The sequence below is a fragment of the Panthera uncia genome, assembly GCF_023721935.1.
Source record: "Panthera uncia isolate 11264 chromosome B2 unlocalized genomic scaffold, Puncia_PCG_1.0 HiC_scaffold_25, whole genome shotgun sequence".
NCBI classification, from domain to species: Eukaryota; Metazoa; Chordata; class Mammalia; order Carnivora; family Felidae; genus Panthera; species Panthera uncia.
Genome location: NW_026057581.1, coordinates 2,370,949 through 2,390,620, shown reverse-complemented (window position 1 = coordinate 2,390,620; position 19,672 = coordinate 2,370,949). Strand labels below are relative to the sequence as shown.

General features: G+C 45.9%; 2 protein-coding genes and 2 non-coding genes across 4 annotated transcripts in view; 2 read left to right on the top strand and 2 right to left on the bottom strand.

The window, feature by feature from the left end:
• LOC125908488 (basic salivary proline-rich protein 3-like) overlaps positions 1-3,495 on the bottom strand; it is an 89,472-nt gene extending 85,977 nt beyond the window's left edge. Inside the window, exons 1-3 of the mRNA XM_049611330.1 lie at positions 3,479-3,495; positions 3,170-3,354; positions 2,516-2,934 (exon numbers count right to left, since the gene is read on the bottom strand). Coding sequence (XP_049467287.1) covers positions 2,516-2,934; positions 3,170-3,354; positions 3,479-3,495 — 621 coding nt within the window. The remainder of the gene's footprint in view (positions 1-2,515; positions 2,935-3,169; positions 3,355-3,478) is intronic.
• The window catches only part of LOC125939373 (uncharacterized), a 561,003-nt gene that overhangs the window by 407,247 nt on the left and 134,084 nt on the right, over positions 1-19,672 (top strand). The gene's annotated exons all lie outside the window — the stretch shown is intronic.
• On the bottom strand, positions 952-1,025 carry TRNAT-AGU (transfer RNA threonine (anticodon AGU)). The gene has a single exon. It is a non-coding gene; the product is annotated as a tRNA-Thr (tRNA).
• On the top strand, positions 3,102-3,175 carry TRNAI-AAU (transfer RNA isoleucine (anticodon AAU)). The gene has a single exon. It is a non-coding gene; the product is annotated as a tRNA-Ile (tRNA).

Below are 19,672 nucleotides of genomic sequence, written 5' to 3'. Positions count from 1 at the left end.
CAGATGAATCCAGAAGATCTCAGCTGAGTCTGCTGAGTAATGATTTGTGTAAGTAATTATCTACAGGGTGGTCATTATCACATTCATTTCACACCTAAGCTTTCCTGGTGAAAGCTGGACATACTTCCCAATCATTTCCCTTTCTCCAACACTTTTCATCATCACCATACTTTACCTTTCACCTTTTAATGGACATTTCATTCAGATGAATTCACCAACCTCTCCAGTGCCCAATTTTAGCAACGAATACCTGAACACGAAGAAGAAAGAAGCGCACAGCTGACCTAAAACAACACCATGCCTCCTGTAAGAGCACAGAAGAGAGCTGTTTGAGGATCCCAAGCCAGGGAACATTTAATAGGGGAGGAGGTTTGAATAAAGAATAATTTATGTCAGGAAATAAATGGTATTTAGTTAGAACTCTCTTCAGCAAAGACACAATTTTGAACGTTCAGGACTTGATTAAAATTATCTTATAGAGGAACTATCTTTTATTTTCTAGTACTGTTAACCACTCAACTCTCATGGAGTCCATTAGATTCAAATCCACTTTAAGGAGTTTTAATAAAATATTAGTCTTCTAACACCTTTGCCTTTCCTGATGGTCAAAAATCAACAGGAAAGTAATTAATCCTTTCTTAGTCATCAGTAATTTCTTAGTAATACAAAGAATATCTGAAAGGGTGTTTTCACAGCGGTTGAATCTCTGTCACTTGATCTCAAATGGCAGGGCAGAGGGGCAAATCTCAGCTAGGCTAGGTGAGGCTCCTTGCCTTTTCCTGATACATCACCCCTAGAACAAATATTCTGGGTCTTTAAATTACTCTTACGATGTATAGGATATGCGTCTCAAAGGCGTGAGTATTCCCAGGTAAATTCAAGTTGGTACCTACCCACCTGGAGAAAACATGGGAGGTTAAATCACAAAAGCCAGAAAGAAAGCTGAGGCACAGGCCCCGCTGGGATTCGAACCCAGGATCTCCTGTTTACTAGACAGGCGCTTTAACCAGCTAAGCCACGGAGCCAGGTACAGTAGGCCCATAAGTTACATATTATTTCAGTATGATTTCACACACCTCAACTGTAATGAACTTAGTAACTAGTTCACCAGATGTTTCAGAAATGAAAGAACAGACATGTCTCAGTCAAAACCAAAGAAGAACGTTCTCTTGGAAGGATGAACAGAGGGCCTGGATTGAAATGATTGTCTCTTTTTGGATCATTGTTTCAAGGTGGACACCACTAGACCCACTGAGGTCTGTTGGGGACACAGACCTTTGTTGAACCCTAAAGGAACAATGAGTTGACTTTCTACAAATCATCCTCTTCTCTTAACCACACCTGCTCTCTCCTCTATTAGTGTGGAAAAGCAGAGGTCACTGGTCAAAGATTAGCACGTGTCTGACACGTGGCTCTGAAAGAGCTGTGAGGATTTGTTTGCGCCTGTCAGATGGCCCTCCAAAATGCTGGCACTCCTTTCTCCACTCACAGACGTTGACTGCCCATGGTTCACTCACGGCTGGGTTGGCCTCTGGGAACTTCCTCCACAGAAGAGGCACCTTGCGCAAAGTTACACCCACCTTCGAGGGGCGCTCCCATCCAAGACTGGGTGATGTTAGAGTACAAATCTTTCCCCCACTCCCCTCTGCCTCAACGCAGGACATTCCTGAAGCGCCATTCCAAGCTCAAATCCCCCTGAGACATCAGCTTGAGGCCTCTGTTAAACTACACGCAGCTCAGCTTCTGCCTCTTCCCAATCCCACTTCCCTCACCCTCTCGTATTTACTGATTCTGAGAGCGTTCCCCATGAACTCAGAGCGTTTCCCAGGGAACCGACCCTTGACAAAAGGAAGTAATGACTGATGCATACTTTGGTCTCTAGAGGTCAAAGTGAAGTCTGAATGGGGTCCGGACTTTCAGAAATCATTTACCATAGCAAGTGCCCCGGGAAAACAAGAATGATAATAATATTAATCTTCTACTCTGCAAACTTTCAGAATTCTCACCGCAGAATAACAACAAAAAACACGAAGATACCTGCTAGTTGCTTCAAACGGTACACAAAGTTGCCAAAAGAGTGCTAAATGGCCGGAAGAATGATTTATATGTATGATATTAAACGCAAATATTTGAAATGGAAAGTTAGGAAATAAAAGGCAAAGTTAGCTGGTCAAAGAATATGGTTCTCATTTCTAGGGAGAAACAGCGCATATCAAGTCCTAAACACCTTACATACTATAGTGCATATCCGAGAGAAGCCCATATAATACATACACGTGCTCACAGGTACTTATAAATGGAGGGGAAAGAAGGCTTTGAGAATGTGCACAGACCGATGAACTTCTGAAAATATTCGTAACCCTGGCTTAGAAAGCGCCGTGGTGGGAAGCCAGGGGGAAGCGGGACCTAGCAGAGAGCGGAGGATGGCAGGACTCCGCGCCCCGCGCCCCCTGCCGGCCCCTCCCGCGTGGGCGCGTCCCGGCAGGGGCATCAGGCCGTGCTGGGAAGGGCGTACCTGCTCCGAGGTTTCCCTCCTTCCTCCGGGGTCGCCCGACCGGGGCCTCGGCTCCTCCTCCGGTTTCAGTCCCGGCGCTGCTCCCGGGCCCAGGACGCGCCCCGCCTCCCCCTTCCCTCCGGCTGGGTTCGGGAGCTCAGGTCGCGCTCCGGGTCCCGGTGGGTCAGCAGCCCCGCCGACCCCAGCCCCGCTCTCGGGCGCCACCACGCGTCCGGGAGCCACACCGCAGCTCCAGCTCGGCGACACTGAGGGGCGGACTCGGCGCGGCGCGGCGCTGCGCGGGGTCCGAGGTGCGGCGTCCCCAGGGTCCGGGCGGAGCCGGCCTGTCTCGACGGTCCCCGGGAGCGCCGAGGCGCCTGGATCCCGCTCCCTGACGTTGGCCTGAATCTTCTCGGGTTTTCCCGGAAGAAGCCCGATCCCTTGAGGCCGAATATGGAGCTTTCCCCCTCCCTTCTCCCCCCTCGGCCCCTCCAGACGGGAAGGACGCGAGGAATAGGAGCGATCCTCTCTTCTTCCCGAGATTAGCCTCGAGGAAGCAATGCTGTTTGAGTGCCGTTTACCGTGGGAAAAAGCCCGCACGTGTCCTGGCCGGTTAGCTCAGTTGGTTAGAGCGTGGTGCTAATAACGCCAAGGTCGCGGGTTCGATCCCCGTACGGGCCAGCTTTTGCGCTACACGTGGAGGGTACCCGCGGGCCTGCACACCCTCTGGGTGCGGGCTTTGCTGGGTGAGCGAGTCTCCGAACTTCTTTGCTGCGGTGCTGGCCCCCAAGGTGGGCACAGTCCCCGCCCCCAGCTTGCCGGTGCCCTGCACCTGTCTCGGCCCCCCGCGCTCTCGCACACTAGCGGGGGCGACAGAGCAGAGGGCTTTGTTTTCCTGTGACGAAACTCTTCTGGAAGGAGAAAAACCTGAATTATTTGTTTCCTCTGAAAACCAGTTGTGGAATCGCCCTTCCTACCACTCACCGTGGGTCATTCTGCATTCCCCGGTTCGTCTAAAAGACAGAAAAGACTACAAAATGAGAAAAATTTTCCAAAACTTTAATAGTAAGGATTGACAAAGATCTCTGTTTCCTACACTCTCACACTTATTCTGACATGAAAGGGTTACATAACTTGAAACGTTATTTGAGGTTTCTGTTTTTGCGTTAATGATACATGCATTGATGGTTTTGAAGAAAGAAACTTTAAAAAGATAAATGCAAAGGTTTCCCTTTCAGCGGTATTCTTCCTTAGCCCACTTCTCACCATCACCTTCTGTAGGTCAACTCTGTTCTTAACTTCTCATTTATCCTTACTGGTTTTCATAGATATAAATATTTGTATTTATTATTATTTTTTCTTCTTTTCCCCGCAAAAGATTCATAATCATTTACCCATTGTTTGCCCTTGCACTTTTCTCTTAGTATATCTTGAGTATTTCGAATTGCACTTTCCACTTTGTACACAGTCAAAAATTAAAGCTTATTTTCAAATGAGTTGGTCCTGCCAGCCAGGAGTTGAATCTAGAAATTTCTCAACATCATACAAAGTGTCGGGTTTTCCAACACAGGGAAGGAGGTAGTGGAAATGGTATCCTTAATTTTCTCTAATGTGAGCAAAGCGCTTTCTTTCTCAAGCCATATCACATTTAGAGACTTGAATAGGCACTCCTAAGCTGCTCAATTATCGAACAAAATTACAATTTTGACAAATGTGTATCGATCTTTCACTCCAGTATGGCACTGTGTTGTCCTTCATGAAAAGATGTGAAGGAAATATGAAGTGACAGACTGGAGTCCGAAAGACTGTGTGTGCATGACTATGATCTCTTTAAAACTATCCTGCGACTAACTCTCATGTGGTTTGGGGGGAAATGGGTAACGTAAGACAAGGGGCAAACGTGGAAAATGTGTTCCCAATTGTTGAAATTGGATGAAGAGTATATAGGAGTTCTTTGTATTACTTTTGCTTTTTTTTTTTTTTCTGTAAGTGTGACATATATGTTTTTTAAAACTTTAAAACTAAAGAATCAATAAGAAGGTTTCACACATGTCTCAGGACATTATTAAATGTGCTAAATAGTCATTCCCTTTAGATGGTGGAGTTATGAACCATGTTTAGTTTTTTCTTTTTGCTTAGCCACATTTTCTGCAATGAGCCCCTATATATACTTATATAATGTAAAACAAACAATAACAAAAAAATTTAGAAAAAAACAAAGAAAGAGAAAAAAAAGAATCATCAATCTGTAGGATGTTTACACTCATTATACTTCTTTTCCTTATTGGGAAACTAAATAAAAGGAAGTAACCTACTAAGTAATTAAAGTGAAATTCCCAGAAAGAATTCCTCATGACAATCCTGCAGGGTACATGGCTCACATATGCTCAGAGTTTCTTATCTAGACAGGAGTTTTCAAGTCCACGGTTCATATTCAGTATTAATGATGAGATTAATATTAATTTAAAATTGGAGCAATTAATATTCTAAGGTACAATTCAAGATGCTGTGAACTTGGTTATTTGAATAGGACGATTCCTTGGAATATGATCATCCACTGACAAAATGACAAACGTGCCTTTGAGAAACAGCATAGTGACTTCGTTAAAAGAAGTTTTGTAGAGCTATCTGATTAGAATGCTGACTCAGTTTTTTATCTGTAAAATGAGCATGATGATAATATCTACCTCGTAGGTTTGTTATGTTTCGATATGTTAACTCATTTAAAACACACAGATAGTGCTTGATACATAATAACTGTTATATAAGATTTTAGTTACAACTGTTATTTTAAACTGTAAGATACTGAAAGACTGGAGCTGAAGTATATTGTAGCAACTCTGGGATCAACCCAAAACCGCTGGTCCATTTTATTCCTATAACACCGTGTAGGATCAGAAAAATTTTTGCCTTCTTCCCATCTAGGTTCTTTGGCTGGTCTAGTAATTAAATTGAGATAAGACTGATCCACAGGAGGAAGATAAATTTAATTTTATACATGTGAGAACCCCATAAAGAAAGGAAACTCAAAAATGTGACCAAAGCAGGAAGCTTTCCTACCGTGTAGGCAAATAAACAATCAGTTTGTGAAGAACTGACAGCACAAAGGGGTTTGGACTTGGGATAATTCACGGTGGAGAAGTGACAAGGTTTATTTGTACAGGCTTCTCAAACAGAATCTTGTAGACCCCGAATCCTTATCTCCAGTGCTAAGGAGGTCCTCTACCTTTCTGGTACAGGGAGGGGACCCTTCACATGGGAGACTTCGCTCCTGCTTTTGGCAGGACAAAGGAGGGTCAGAGTGTTGTTCATGCATGAATTGTTTCTCAAACACCTTTAGTTACAAATAACCAGTATGTTAAAATGGCATATTTTGGGTTGTGATATTCTGCTCACCTTCAACCACATTCACTTCCAAATTCAATTTATGTTCTTCTCTACCTGTCCTAAGAATCACTGGTTGTTTCATCTCAGATCTGACTTCCCCGTTTGCTCGCACAAAGTTTTGTCCTGGGTTCTTTTAAAAAACTTTTCACGTTAACTTTTTTTCTAGCTCAGGTGCATTATCGTAGTCATGTGTCTCGTTTATCATTGACATTTGATTTGCATTATTTCCTTGTGGAAGGAAGCTTTTAATTTTGCTCATTATTGGGCCCCCGTATGTACATAATTAAACTTTGGGGTTTCTCCTCCTGTTGATCTGTCTCACGTGACTTAATTCTTAGACCAGCTGGAAGAAACTTGAAGGGCAGAGGAAATTCTTCCCCTCCATCAGCACAGCAACTCAAAGGCCACGAAACCAAGTGAATAGGCCGTACTGTAGAGCCAGATGACCAGTGTGGCTGGTGAGGGAAAGGGTCTGGGTCTCTGGCCTGCCCTGCCCATTCCAGTCTCTGCTCGATCTCTAGCTTCAGGTGGTCCAGCTGAAGATTCTCCTTTTGTGAGGTAGGTTGGCCGATCTATGGGCTTTGGCATTAGGAAATAAGGAAGAAGCTGGTGAAGGGTGGCAGACAATGCCAGCCCGAAACATGCCCCTGGGGTGCAATGGTCATTTTGAGCGAAACGCTTTTGAAAAGCAGCAGATGCAAGAAAAACACTCCAGCCTTTCTTCTTATTCTTAAAAGTGGGAGATAAAATTCTCCTGTGAAAGATGTCTTTAAATATTGTTTTAAAATATTATCTCGATTGGTAATTATCTTGATTCCTTTTACCAGAAGAGTAACATTTTGATTCTCAAGGATAGAAAGTTGAGGCTGAGGGAAATCTGTACAAACAAACCTTGTTAAATTCACCCTTATCTTCTGGTCACTTCACCCAATTACCTCCCTAGCCCCTGCCACCTTGCCTCATCACATTTTCTTAATTTTACTGCTCTTTGCCCAATTCCGTGTAAGCGTGTGCAACTCTAACTTTGGGACATTCCCTGTGAGGCCTCCCGTGTCACATAAATCATGTTAAATAAAGTGTGTTGTTAATTGTCTTTACATTATAGGGGTCCACATCGAGAACTCAGAAGGGCAGAAGGAAAGATTATTTTCCTTCTCTTCATTGAAGTGAGAGACTGGTTTTCTGATGTGTGCATTCTTAAAAGTCCTTGGGAAACAAAACCCAGACTGGGAAACCTCAAGTTTCTTCTACAAATAAAAGGGGGGAGAGAGAGAGAAACTATAGATTCAAGGAACTGAAGAGACATATATGTCCAATCACTTGTTTTTTAAAATGCGTATGTGTATCTTATATACATGCTTCTTATAATATAGTCTATATTATATAGAATATTATAATTTTAATACCTCTATATAACTATATTATACAACACATTTATAAGATATATCAAACAAGTGGCAAAATTGGAACAATAATTGAATGCTTGATTTTATTTTTGTTATATTTAGATGTGATCATACTGTGATTATGTTTTTTAAGAGTCCTTATCTTTTAGAGATACATAAGTATTAGCCTTGTTCCAGTCATAGTGGAGCCTGAGACAAAAGGAAAATCAGTAATACTGATTATTAAGAATTTTGATATTGTATTCATTATGGATCTTTTGCATTAATTTTGATTTTTAAAATATTGCTTTAAAATATTATCTCAATTGGTAAGCTTTTTGGTAGCCTTGTAAATTTTGTGCCCAAGGCAGTGCTCGCTTGCCTCACCCTAGCCCCGGCTGTGCTAAATTTATGGAAGATCCATGTCTGAGATTTACTGCAAAGTGTTGGGGGAATGAGGGTTGGGGTTATAGATTAATAAAATTGCCATCAATTGAAAATTATTGAAAGGGTTAGATATGGTTATCGGATTCATTATACGATTCTCTCTTTGTATGCATACTTCTGAAGTTTTCCAAACAATTTCTGGCAAATCCAACCCCTCCGGGCCCAGGTTGAAGGTAAGGAGGAGAGAGAAAGGCAGGCGGAGCAACTAACCATAGAGGCGCAGACTCCTCCCAGGTTCCTAGAGCGGACCGGAAGTGACGCCGCGGAGGGAAGCCTAGCCGTCCCGCTCGGCGGTGGACTCGGAGGTGGCTGTGCGGCGCGGAGCTCCAGCGGAGTTGACCGCCAGTTCTTCGATCCCGGGGCCCCAGCGGGACCCCCTCCGCGCTTCGAGGCTGCTCGAGGAGGGCCGGGCTTCGCAGCCTACAACCTGACGAGGGCGGGACGTGGGGGCAACTGTCGTGGACGTGGGTCTGGGACACGAGCTGGCCCCCACGGTCCCTTTCCTCGCTTGGGAAGCGGCCGGCGCGGGGCAAGGCACGGAAGGGCCTCTCCTCGGCCTTTGGGAGCGAACCGAGTGCGCGGATGACCGGGCCGAGAGGCGACTCTGGCCCGGGAGCCGAAGGCACCTCCCCGCCCCACCAGGGGAAGTCCCTCCGGAGCAGTGTGGCCTTTTCCCTGCGGAGGAGGGTTCGGGGTCTTGAGCGGCAGGTGCTGGAGTTTACTGCCCCGGATAACAGCATCTTCTGGAAGAGTATTCCGTGGGAGGCGAAAATGGGGCTGCGTTCAGGGACCGACGATTCTGGGCAGCAGATGAGTACGAGATGGTAGTTATGGGGCGGGGGTTGGGGGGACAGGTGGTCGTCACTACTGCAGCCCCTCTGTCTCAACAGCCGGCCTCGACCTTGAGATCATCTGAAGTGTCCATGTGCGGACGGTGGTGGTCACCCCTGGCTGCCTTCCGAGCCCCCTCTTTATTCCGGGCAGAAGCCCTTTCTTTGACGCGGTGCCTGGTGGAGGAGACATTGTGGCTTAACCGGCACTTCATCCGTTGGCCCGGGGAAATTTACCAGCACGGTACTGAGTCACAAACTTGGGTCATGCAAGCAACGAGTAGAGGGAAAGAATCTTACCTCTTTTTATCGAATTTGAAGAACGCCGCGATATTTTTGTCGGTTTAAGCAGAGTTTTCTTCAGCAAAGGTGGAATCCGTGTAAGGATTTCCTGGCACTGATAGGAGCTCGGTGATGGAATTTTAGTATCTTTTCTGTCAGGAGTTAATGTGGAAATCCAGCGATGTTCTTGAAAGCTCTAGTGGTTGGGGGAAAAATGACCTTTGTTCTGTTGCAGTAATTACAACAACAGGTGGAGGGATTGTATGCCAGCTGCTGCCGAAGCGGTTTACACGTGTGTTCCTTCATCCTCACAACCCTGAGCGAGAGATGCTTTTGTTAAATCCATTTTTCACGCTGGTGAAGCCAAGGCCCAGAGTTTAACTCGGTGAGTAGCTCCAGATCCTATCGCTAGTAAGTGGCAGAACCAAGGGTTTGAATTCCTGTCCGTCTGACATCAAAGCCTGTGTTTTTTTACTGTGAAGCCAGTGGGGTGCTTCTGCTATAGGCTCTCTCTCTTTTTTTTTTTTTTTAATTTTTTAAACGTTTTTTTTAAATGTATTTTTTGAGAGGGACAGAGACAGAGTGAGCGAGGGAGGGGCAGGGAGAGAGGGAGTCACAGAATGTGAAGCAGGCTCCAGGCTCTGAGCTGTCAGCACAGATCCCGATGCGGGGCTGGAACTCACGAACCGTGAGATCGTGACCTGAGCTGAAGTCGGATGCTTAATCGACTGAGCCACAGGCGCCCCTTATATATTTGTTTTTGAAAACCCAATTTATTTATGTGTTTCAAAATGAAAATAATAAAGAAGGTACACAGTAAAGTCTCACTCCTACCCTCCCTCCCATCCACGCCACTCCCTTCCCCGGCACAGCAAACAGGGAACTGTTTTTGTTAGTGTTTTTAGTTGTCTCTCCAGAATTCCTTTGTGGAAATACAAGCAAATACAAAGATATGTTATTTTCACTCTTTCTTATATGTTATGTGACACTCGCTTTTTTCCACTTAATGTTATATCTTAGAGATTTCCATATTAGTAAAGAAAGTTTATTTATTTATGAATAAACTATTATGATACATTAGGTATATATTTTGGTCTTCCTCCATGGTTCTTGGCTCGTAGCTCCCAAAACCTTTGTCATTTCCTAAGAGACTAGAGTAAGAGGGGCGTCTTTGGTTATAATATTTGGTGTTACACTTGGTTCCTGAAATAGCTTTTGAGTGCTAAATGTGAAAAGAGTATCTTTTATTAATCATCACAAACTTCTTTCAGCCACACCTGAGCCTATGTTAATGAAGTGACTTTTTTGGAAAGCTCTAGGAACCGGATTTTGAGATTAGAGTATTGGAACTTTCAGCTCTACCCACTGACCTCCAGGAAGGGAATGGGGCTGGAAGTTGAATCGACCACCAGTGGCCAACGCCTGCATGCTGTGCTGTCTGTCTTGTATCCAAATTTGTTTCTCCTTTGGTTTCCGCCACCATAATAGCTAGAGCCAGAAAGTCTTTCCTTCCCCAACTCCCTTGTAGTTGGAGTAGCTGGCATGTGACGTGGGTCTGACCATTGAGATTCAAGTGGAAATCACTTGTGAGGGGCTTCTAGAAACATTTCTTTAAAGGGAGTGACTTCTCTAAAGAGAGTGAAGTCTTTGCAAAGGTGGAGGGTGACCTGGCCGTCATGCTCCATCACCTCCTTGGCCTGTGCTTTGCTCTCTATCTGGAATGCAGACAGGATTCCGGGAGGAACAGAAGTGCTCACGGGTCTATGACGACGAAAGCCACAGGACGACGGGCGGTTAAGCAAGAAGACAGAAGGTGGTTGGGAACTTCGTGGCTTTCTTGAACAGTGGTGCCAGCCCTAGATGATTTACCTGAGGACTTCTTGATAAATGACATACTTACCCCAGAGAAAAACTAGACTTTTCTGTCGCAGTGAGTCCCATCCTAACTGACCACCCGGCAGGTAAGTAGTAGCCCCTGCTGTGTGCCACTGCCCTTGTCACCACGTTACGTACTAGCCCAGAAAGTCCTCACAATGATCTCCTGAGATAGACCAGACGTTCTCCAAGCGCGGTCCCCGAGCCAACAGCGTTAGCATGACCTGGAAACTCGTTGGAAATGCAAATTTGGGTGCCTGACCTCAGACCTTCTGAATGAGACTCTGGGAGCAAGGGTCCAGCAATCTGTTTTAACAAGCCTTCCAGGTGATTCTAATGCATACTGAAGTTCGACAGATTCATCTCTGTACATAGAGTACTGTCCCCATTTTACACATAAGTAGACTGAGCCGAACTTAAGTGACTTGCCAGTGTCCTAAAACTAGTAAGACGAACTACTAGTGTTTCTATAATGACTACGTTACATCCCATGTTAAGAACTCCTATTCTAGAGAAGTGGTCTCCAGAATTTGAAAGCATACCCCTTTGAAAGATAATAGATAATGCACCCCCTTGAACATTTTTACATCGACACATAAAATTCTCCATCATAAGTTTAAACGATGGTAAAGAATATGATTGCCAGATTGTAAATGATGACATTTTAAAATGTGTTCTGACACTCTCCTAAATTAAAAAAAAATTTTTTTTAATGTTTACTTATTTTTGAGAGAGAGAGACACAGAGCACAAGTGGGGGAGGGCAGAGAGAGAGGGAGACACAGAAGCAGAAGCAGGCTCCAGGCTCCGAGCTGTCAGCACAGAGCCCGATGCAGGGCTTGAACTCACAAGCTGTGAGATCATGACCTGAGCTGAAGTCAGACACTTAACCGGTGAGCTACCCAGGCTCCCCTGACACTCTTCTAAATTTATCCAGTGGAATCTAAATACCATAGTGATGATTATTTTAAATGAACTATCATCCCTTTATTTATTTATTTAAGTTTATATATTTTGATAGCACCAGCGGGGGAGGGGGAGAGAGAATCCCAAGTAGGCTCCACACTCTCAGTGTAGAGGCGACTTGGTCCGATCCCATGAACCATGAGATCGTGACCTGAGAGGAGTCAAGAGTCAGATGCCTGACCAACCGAGCCACCCAGGCGCCCCAACTGTCATCCATTAAAAAAAATAATTTGCTTTAACATCTGAAATTTTACATCCTCGTCTTTTGTGCCTGAACTTGTATTTTCATTCGCCACCCCACAAAAATAAATTCTACTGTAACGTGGCTGTTTTTGGTCTACCCTGTCTTCTCTGCAATAAAATAGTATAAACAGTGAACTTAATTTTTTTAAAAAGTTCCATTGACCATAATAACTTTAAGAGTTCATTTGCTCTCAGCATTAAGTTATAATTTTTATTAGTGTAAAATCAAGTCATTGTGGATATATTTGATTATTAACTTATTTGATAGGTTAATAAAGTAAAATTGAGTTGCAAATTCACTCTTAATGAGATGGATGTGGCTAAGATATTCTAATTAATGCACGTATCTGTGGATGAATATTCCTCATTGCAAGAATGGGACAAGTTCAGTATCAGTTTTATGTCTCTTTTCATTACTGTAGATGAGAGACTATATCAGTTTACGTGAATCAGTGGGTAGGAATTCAAGGATTTTGAAGTGGGAATGCTATTCTAATTTTTCTGACACCTGTGTTACATGCCCACATCACATTATGCGTCATAAGATTGTTACTCTGATTCTGACAGCTGGGTTAGACCCTCCTCACTTCTGTGCAAAGCAAATAGGGCAGAAACCATTTTGTTACAAGTCACGGAAGGCTCACTTGCTCACTGACGCCGTCATTTCAGGGTCCTCTCACGAGACGTCTTGAGGAGGCTGTGCCTCTTGGGTCGGTGTGAAGGGCGTGACTCGGGACGGCTGGGTGGAGAGGGCTGCGACGAAAGGGAAGGTGGGAAAGCAGCAGGTTGCGGGCAGATCGGTCACGAGTCTCGTGGGAATCCACGGTCACAAGCTGGGTCCTTTACAGCGTCTGTGGCCACGTGTTCCCAGGGGGGCACGTGTGTCCGGGTTCGAAAACTCCGGGAGCTGAGAGAGAGCTCTCGGAATCATCGCTGTTGTTCTACAGAGTTTAAACGGATGGATCCCTTCGGGTTTGAAGTCTCTCGCTTGGGAAGTACGCGTTTCTGCAAAGAACAACACGGAGCCAGCCTGCAAATCGCGAATTGTACTCGCGGCGTCAGTACACTGCTGAGAGGTGATTGGTCTCATTTGAGTATCTCGGGGGCATCTTCAGCCTTCACGTATTTCAGGTAAATATTCACATGGTCTGAATACGTCCTAAATTCTGCAGACCTCTTGGCCCGGTAGCAGCAGTCACCGGCCAATTCTTGAGTTCTGAGGGAGAAACCTTCACGTCACTTAGGACTTCTGGCCTCACCTCCGAAGAGGGTTTCTGTGGACTCCGCACGAGGGGAAGTGAGTTGAGAATCACAGGTGCTCGGCCCGTCTCATTCTTTGCTGGCCCCACAGCCTCCTGTAGTTTCTCCTGTGTCTGTACGAACTTGCTTTTCTCTCATCCGTCACTACACGGATTCATTTCCCTTTTTTTATTGTAGAAAGAACACTTAACGTGAACCCTGCCCTCTTAAACGTACAATAGATGGTCGTTGGCCGGAGGTCTGTGTTGCGCAGCACGTTTCCGGAGCTAGATATGTTCCTTGACTGGAACCGTGTCTGTGGTAACTCCGTATGGCCCCCGGCAACCCCCGTCCTACTCTGATTCTGTGAATTTGACTAGACTATATTCCTCAAATCGCGGAATCATGCAGTATTTGTCCTCAAGTGGCTTATTTCACTTGGCATGCTATCCTCAGGGTTCATCCGTGTGGTGGAATAGTGCGCAGTGCCACTGTTTTAGGGCTGGATGACCTCGCGTTGTCTGCAGAGACCAGGTTTTCTTTAACTGCTTGAAAGTCTAGGTGGTGTTCACACCTGGGCTACTCTGATCATTGTTGCAGTGGCCACGGGAGTGCTAATCTCTCTTCCAGACCCTGATTTCGTCTCTTTCGGAGAAATCCCAGAAGTGGGGTGGCTACCGCGTGATAGTTCCGCTTCTAATATTTTGAGAAGACGCCTTCCTGTTTTCATAGCAGCTGCATCATTTCCTTCCTACCAACAGGGTGCGGGTGTTCTGTTTTCCCCACATCTTCACCAGCACCGTTGTCCTTTTTTTTGGTCTTGTTTTTTTGATGATAGCCATCCTCACAGGTATGAGGTAGCATCTCATTGTGGTTGTGTGTGTGGGGGGGGTTTCGATTTGCATTCCCCTGATGATTAATGCCATTGAGCATCTTTTCATATACTTGTGGGCCATTTATATATCTTCTTTGGAGAAATGTCTTTTCAAGTCTTTAGCCCGTTTTTTAATTGGACTACTAGTTTTTTGTTTTATTTATTGCTATTGAGCTGTAGCAGTTCCTTACGTATTTAGAGAATTACCCCTTATCAGATACATGGTTTGCAAATATTTTCTCCCATTCTGCAGGTTGTCTTTTTGCTGTGTTGGTTGTTTCCTTTGCTGTGCAGGGCATCTTAAGTTGATGTAGTCCCACTTGTCAGCTTTGGCTTTTGTTGCCTGAGCCTTTGGTGCCTTATCGATGAAATCCTTGCCAAAACCAATGTCATGAAGCTTTCTCCTGTGTTTTTTTTGTAGCAGTTTTAAAATCTCAGGCCTTACATATAAGTTTTTACTGTATGTTGTTTGTTTTTTATATGTGGTGTAAGATAAGGGTCCAGTTTCATTCTTTTGCGTGTGAATATTCAGTTTTCCATCACCATTTGTCGAAGAGACTATCCTTTCTCCATCTTGTATTCTTGTTGAAGATCGGCGGACCGTAGATGCATGGCTTTATTCCTGGATTCTCCACTCTGTTCTTTGGTCTATATGTCTGTTTTTATGCCATTACTGTACTCTTGATGACTGTATCTCTGTAGTATTTTTGAAACCAGGAAGTGTGATGCCTCTGGCTTTGTTCTTCTCAAGATCGGTCTGACTCTTTAGGGTCCTTTGTGCTTCTGTATGAATTATAGAATTGTTTTTTCAGTTTCTGTGAAAAATGCCTTTGGGATTTTGATAGGGATTACATCGAGTCTGTAGATCTCTTAGGAAGTGTGGCCATTGGAACAATATTAAGGTTTCCACCCAATAGGAAGTCTGTTTGTAAGTTCTTTGTTTCATCTTTGTTTTGTAGTTTTCAGTGTACAGGTGTTTTATCTCCTCAGTTAAGTTTTTTCCTGAGTATTCTTTTTTGTAATAAGCGGGATTGTTTACCTAATTTCCTTTTTGTAGAGTTTGTTATTTGTGTCTAGTAGCACACATGAGTTTTGTGGGCTGATATCATATCCTGTAATTTTATTGAATTCATCTGTTCTAACAGTTTAAAGGTTTTTTAATGTTTATTCATTTTTGAGAGAGAGAGCACAGGTGGGGGGGGGGCCGAGAGAGGGAGGGAGGGAGACGCAGAATCCGAAGCAGGCTCCAGGCTCCGAGCTGTCAGCCCAGAGCCTGATGTGGGGCTCAAACCCACAGACCATGAGATCGTGACCTGAGCCGACGTCGGACACTTAACTGACTGAGCCACCCAGGGGCCCCTATTCTAACACTTTTTAAAATGGAGTCTTTAGGGGCGCCTGGGTGGCGCAGTCGGTTAAGCGTCCGACTTCAGCCAGGTCACGATCTCGCGGTCCGTGAGTTCGAGCCCCGCGTCAGGCTCTGGGCTGATGGCTCGGAGCCTGGAGCCTGTTTCCGATTCTGTGTCTCCCTCTCTCTCTGCCCCTCCCCCGTTCATGCTCTGTCTCTCTCTGTCCCAAAAATAAATAAAAAACATTGAAAAAAAAAAAATTAAAAAAAAAAAAAAAAGAGTCTTTAAAATTTTTCTCCATATTAGATCATGTCTGCTGTAAACAGGGATCATTTTACTTCTTCATTTCTGATTCGTATGCCTTTTCTTTCTCTTTCTTGCCTAATGGCTCTGACTGGGGCTTCGGTACTGTGATGAACAGAGGTGGCAAGAGTGGCCATCCTTGCCCTGTTCCTGATCTTAGAGGGAATCTTTCATTTATTCACCTTTGACAATGATGTTAGCTGTGGGCTCATATTTGATCTTTATTACGTTTAGGCATATCCTTCTAAACCTAGTTTGTTGAGAGGTTTTATCATGAGAGGTTGTTGAGTCTTGTCAGATGCTTTTCTGCACCTCTTAATTAGTCCTTTGTTCGGTTAATGTGTTGTATCAGGTATTCACTGACTCTGGTATGTTGAAGGTGATGAATATCCTTGCAAACCCAGCAAGAGTGTGTCCCAAATCTACTAGTTTTGGTGAGTCGAGTTCTGTGATCCCCGAGGATGAAGAAACCTTTTAGTTTTTGATTTCTTAAAAAGGGAATTTGGTGGGGGTGGGGGGGGGGGGACTCAGTCAGTTGACTGTCCAACTCTTGATTTTGGCTTAGGTCATGATCCCAGCCAGGGATGGTGGACGAGCCCCGCGTAGGTCTGTGCACTGAGCATGGGGCCTGCGTGAGATGCTCTCTGTCCCTCTGCCCTCCTCCACTCACTCGTGCTCTCTGTCTCAAAAGAAAAAGTCGGGGTGGTGGGGGGGTTGTCCTTGCATTGTTGCTAGTTGGTGGGTGTGTGGGGAGAAGGAGATCCAGGGTTTCTCGCTCCAGAAATACCATCTTCCTTCGTGTACCTTGACCAAGTCAGCCAGCTCCTGGAGTGCGGCCCAGGTGCTCGTGGTGGACTTTTATCCCCGCTGGCCACCTAGCTCCAGGGACCGCCCCCTGCTGGTGCTGTGGCCGTCCCGGAAGCTCAGCTAGTTCCTCGCAAAGCAGCTCTGCCTCTCGACGGGTCCAGTTTTGGCGATCCCACTTGTGATTTATCATTTCTGAGCGCTGGTGCAGTCATTCTGTGACGGGCTCGTTCATTCACCCGGTATTACAGGTGACTGCGTGCCAGACTGTTCTAGGCGAGGGGGACCCAGACGAGGTCCCTGCGCCCGGTGACCTTACGGGCCAGTGGGAGGAAACAAAAAGTAACCTTTCCGCTGGAAAAGAGCCATGAAGCAACATAAAGTGGAGTCAGCGGACGGAGGAGGAGGAAGGACGGCAAAGGCCCCTGAGCGAAGGACTGCATGTCAAACAACACTGACACAAAAGTGCTAATGCGGGGAGGTGGGCACTTAAGAGACTCCATCATTGCCTTGGCCTCGTATTTTGGAGGCCTGGATCTCAGTTGCTTAGTGGGGACAGAGAAGCCAGGAAGGGTGGTGGGGGGGGGAGGGGTCCAGAAGTCTTCCCCGCACTCCGGCGTTGTGACACTTCCCCTGCCCCCAGCCCCGAATCTGTCAGCTGCTCGCCACTTACTCAGTGACCCTGACGTCGCTCTCAGTCGCGTCTGGACTTGTTCACAAGCGTGGGGTCTCCTCCTCCTTCCAGAGCAGAAAAAGGGACACTGACAAAGGATGGCTTTGTGTTGAGCAAGTGCCAGAGGAAGAGAACATGAGATCATGCACTGTGCTGGCAGAGGCAGGTTAGATCGAAATGCTGGGTCCGTAAGGATTTCCCCACTTTATGATGTCACCCCGTGGGCCACCAATGAGCAGGCACAGTGGCCTGTGTTCTCAGTCTCCGACTGGTCCTTCTGTCCACTTCCTCACCAGAGCCGGGTTCTCTCCTGGTGACCCCGCTCCCCCTGCTGGCTCCTCCCCAGTGTGTTAGCCCCTTGCTCCTCCTCACCTCTTCCAGACTGTTCTCTCCCCCTCCGTAAAAACTTCTAGCCTGGAAGCTTTTCCCCAGGACTTGGCCACACCTTCTCCTTATTTTTGCTGTCATCTACAGCCTGTTGGGATAAGTCCTCCCGTTTTTTGAAAATGTAAGCCCTTGGAGTACTCTCACTCTGATACGACCCCTGGCGTGATTCTTGGTGAGGTTAGTACCCGGGAAGGCCGTTCCCAGTACTCCTGGCCTCCCAGCTCTCTGGTCGCTCATCCCGTGATCTTGTCTCCGCCCCTTCCTCGCAGCCCCTCATACGGCCCAGGCTCAGACCAGGGCTTTCCAACTTGAGCCTCGGCTCAGGGCCATAAATCTGTCTTGCGTGTAGACTGTACGTGCGCGTGTGTATAGTTTGCACGTTTTGTAACCCACTACTTGCCTTTGCTACTTACAAGTAAAAGGTAGAAAGTACCAAATGTGTGTTTACTCATATTTAAATAAATTTTAAAAACTCCAAAACAAACAATGGACGCACAAAGTCAGAAAGGTTCGTTGTGACCTCCAGAGCCGATCTGTCCGTCCACAGTGTCTTGCTGCCTCCTTACCCGACGCTATTAGAGCCACCCTCTTGCACACCCCCTCAACCCACCTGCCTCATCAATACTCGTATGCAATGCCAACCCATCAAAAATCTGCATTTCTGTTTATTCACTGCCTACACCCATACAGTGAATGAAACTGGAAAAAAGCAGGCTGACTTGTCTAGCTGTAAACTCATGACCATAAACCTTGAGTGAGCCCTTCGTGCTGCCCCGTGACCCACACCATTCCCCAGCCCTCTCTTCTAGGTAACTTCTCACCTGTCACCGTCTCCAGAACCTCCTGCCCCGTGCTCACCTCGGCCAGGACCTTGCCGTCTCTTCCTCTGAGAAAATAGAAGACGTTTTCCACACAGTCTCATGACCTCATCTATGACCTCACGGGTGTGTGTTCTGCCTTTCTTCCTAGTTACCGTGGGTAATTTGCTCATCCTCTCATCTGGGGCTAGCCTCGGGAATATTGCCGTCTCCCTCAGGTTACCAGGGTCTCTCTTCTGCGTGTTAAAAACAAAAGACCTTTTGATCCCACAAGCTCTTCAAAGACTTGTCTATTGTTACTGTGTCCGTCCGTCCTCTGTCCGTTCTTCCAGGGGGCCTCCTCTTCCACCCGTCTTTCTGATGAGCTCTGTCGTTCCATTCAAACAGTGTCTGTCAAGGTCGCAATGACCTTTTCATTGATGAATTGAGGATCCATTTTCATTCCTCACCTTACTTGTCTTATCGATGACATTTGGCACAGACATTTCCTCCTTCTTGAAACATTTTCTTATGGCTTCAGGGACACCTCTCACATTTGGTCTCTTCCTATTTCACTGGCTACTTCTTCCCAGTCATCTTCGTTGGGTACTTCTGTCCCTGGGTCTCTAAATCCTGGAAAGCCTAGGATCATTCCTAGGAGCCTAGGAGCTCAGTCCTAGGATCGTTTCTCTCCTTGGGCCACACTGAAACTCACTTACTCGCGATGGTTTTAATTCCCATGTCTCTTGGGGCCCCTGGGTGGCTCAGTCGGTTAAGCGGCCGACTTCGGCTCAGGTCATGATTTCACAGTCGGTGAGTTCGAGCCCCGCATCGGGCTCTGTGCTGACAGCTCAGAGCCTGGAGCCTGTTTCGGATTCTGTGTCTCCCTCTCTCTGACCCTCCCCCGTTCATGCTCTGTCTCTCTCTCTGTCTCAAAAATAAATAAACGTTAAAAAAAAAATTATAAAAAAAAAAAATTCCCACGTCTCCTGACATTTCTCAGATTTAAATCCCTGTGTCTCTACCCTGGACCTCCTTCTTAATCCCCATGCGAGTATATACCATCACCTAACATCCTTGGACGTCAAAAAGGTATGTCTGATGGAACATGTCCGAAATCAAAGTGCTTGTCACCCCCTTGTGCCTGCAACTTGATCTCACCCATATCAGCAAAAAGCAACGTGGTCCTTACAGATCTGAATCCAAAACCTTGAGCTCATTCCTGACTCACATGTCTAATCCATCACTAAGCCCAGTGGCTCTACCTGCCAAGTAAACCCAGTGGGAGACTGGCAGCGCCCTCCTCAATAAGCACATGCTCCAGACCACCATGATGTC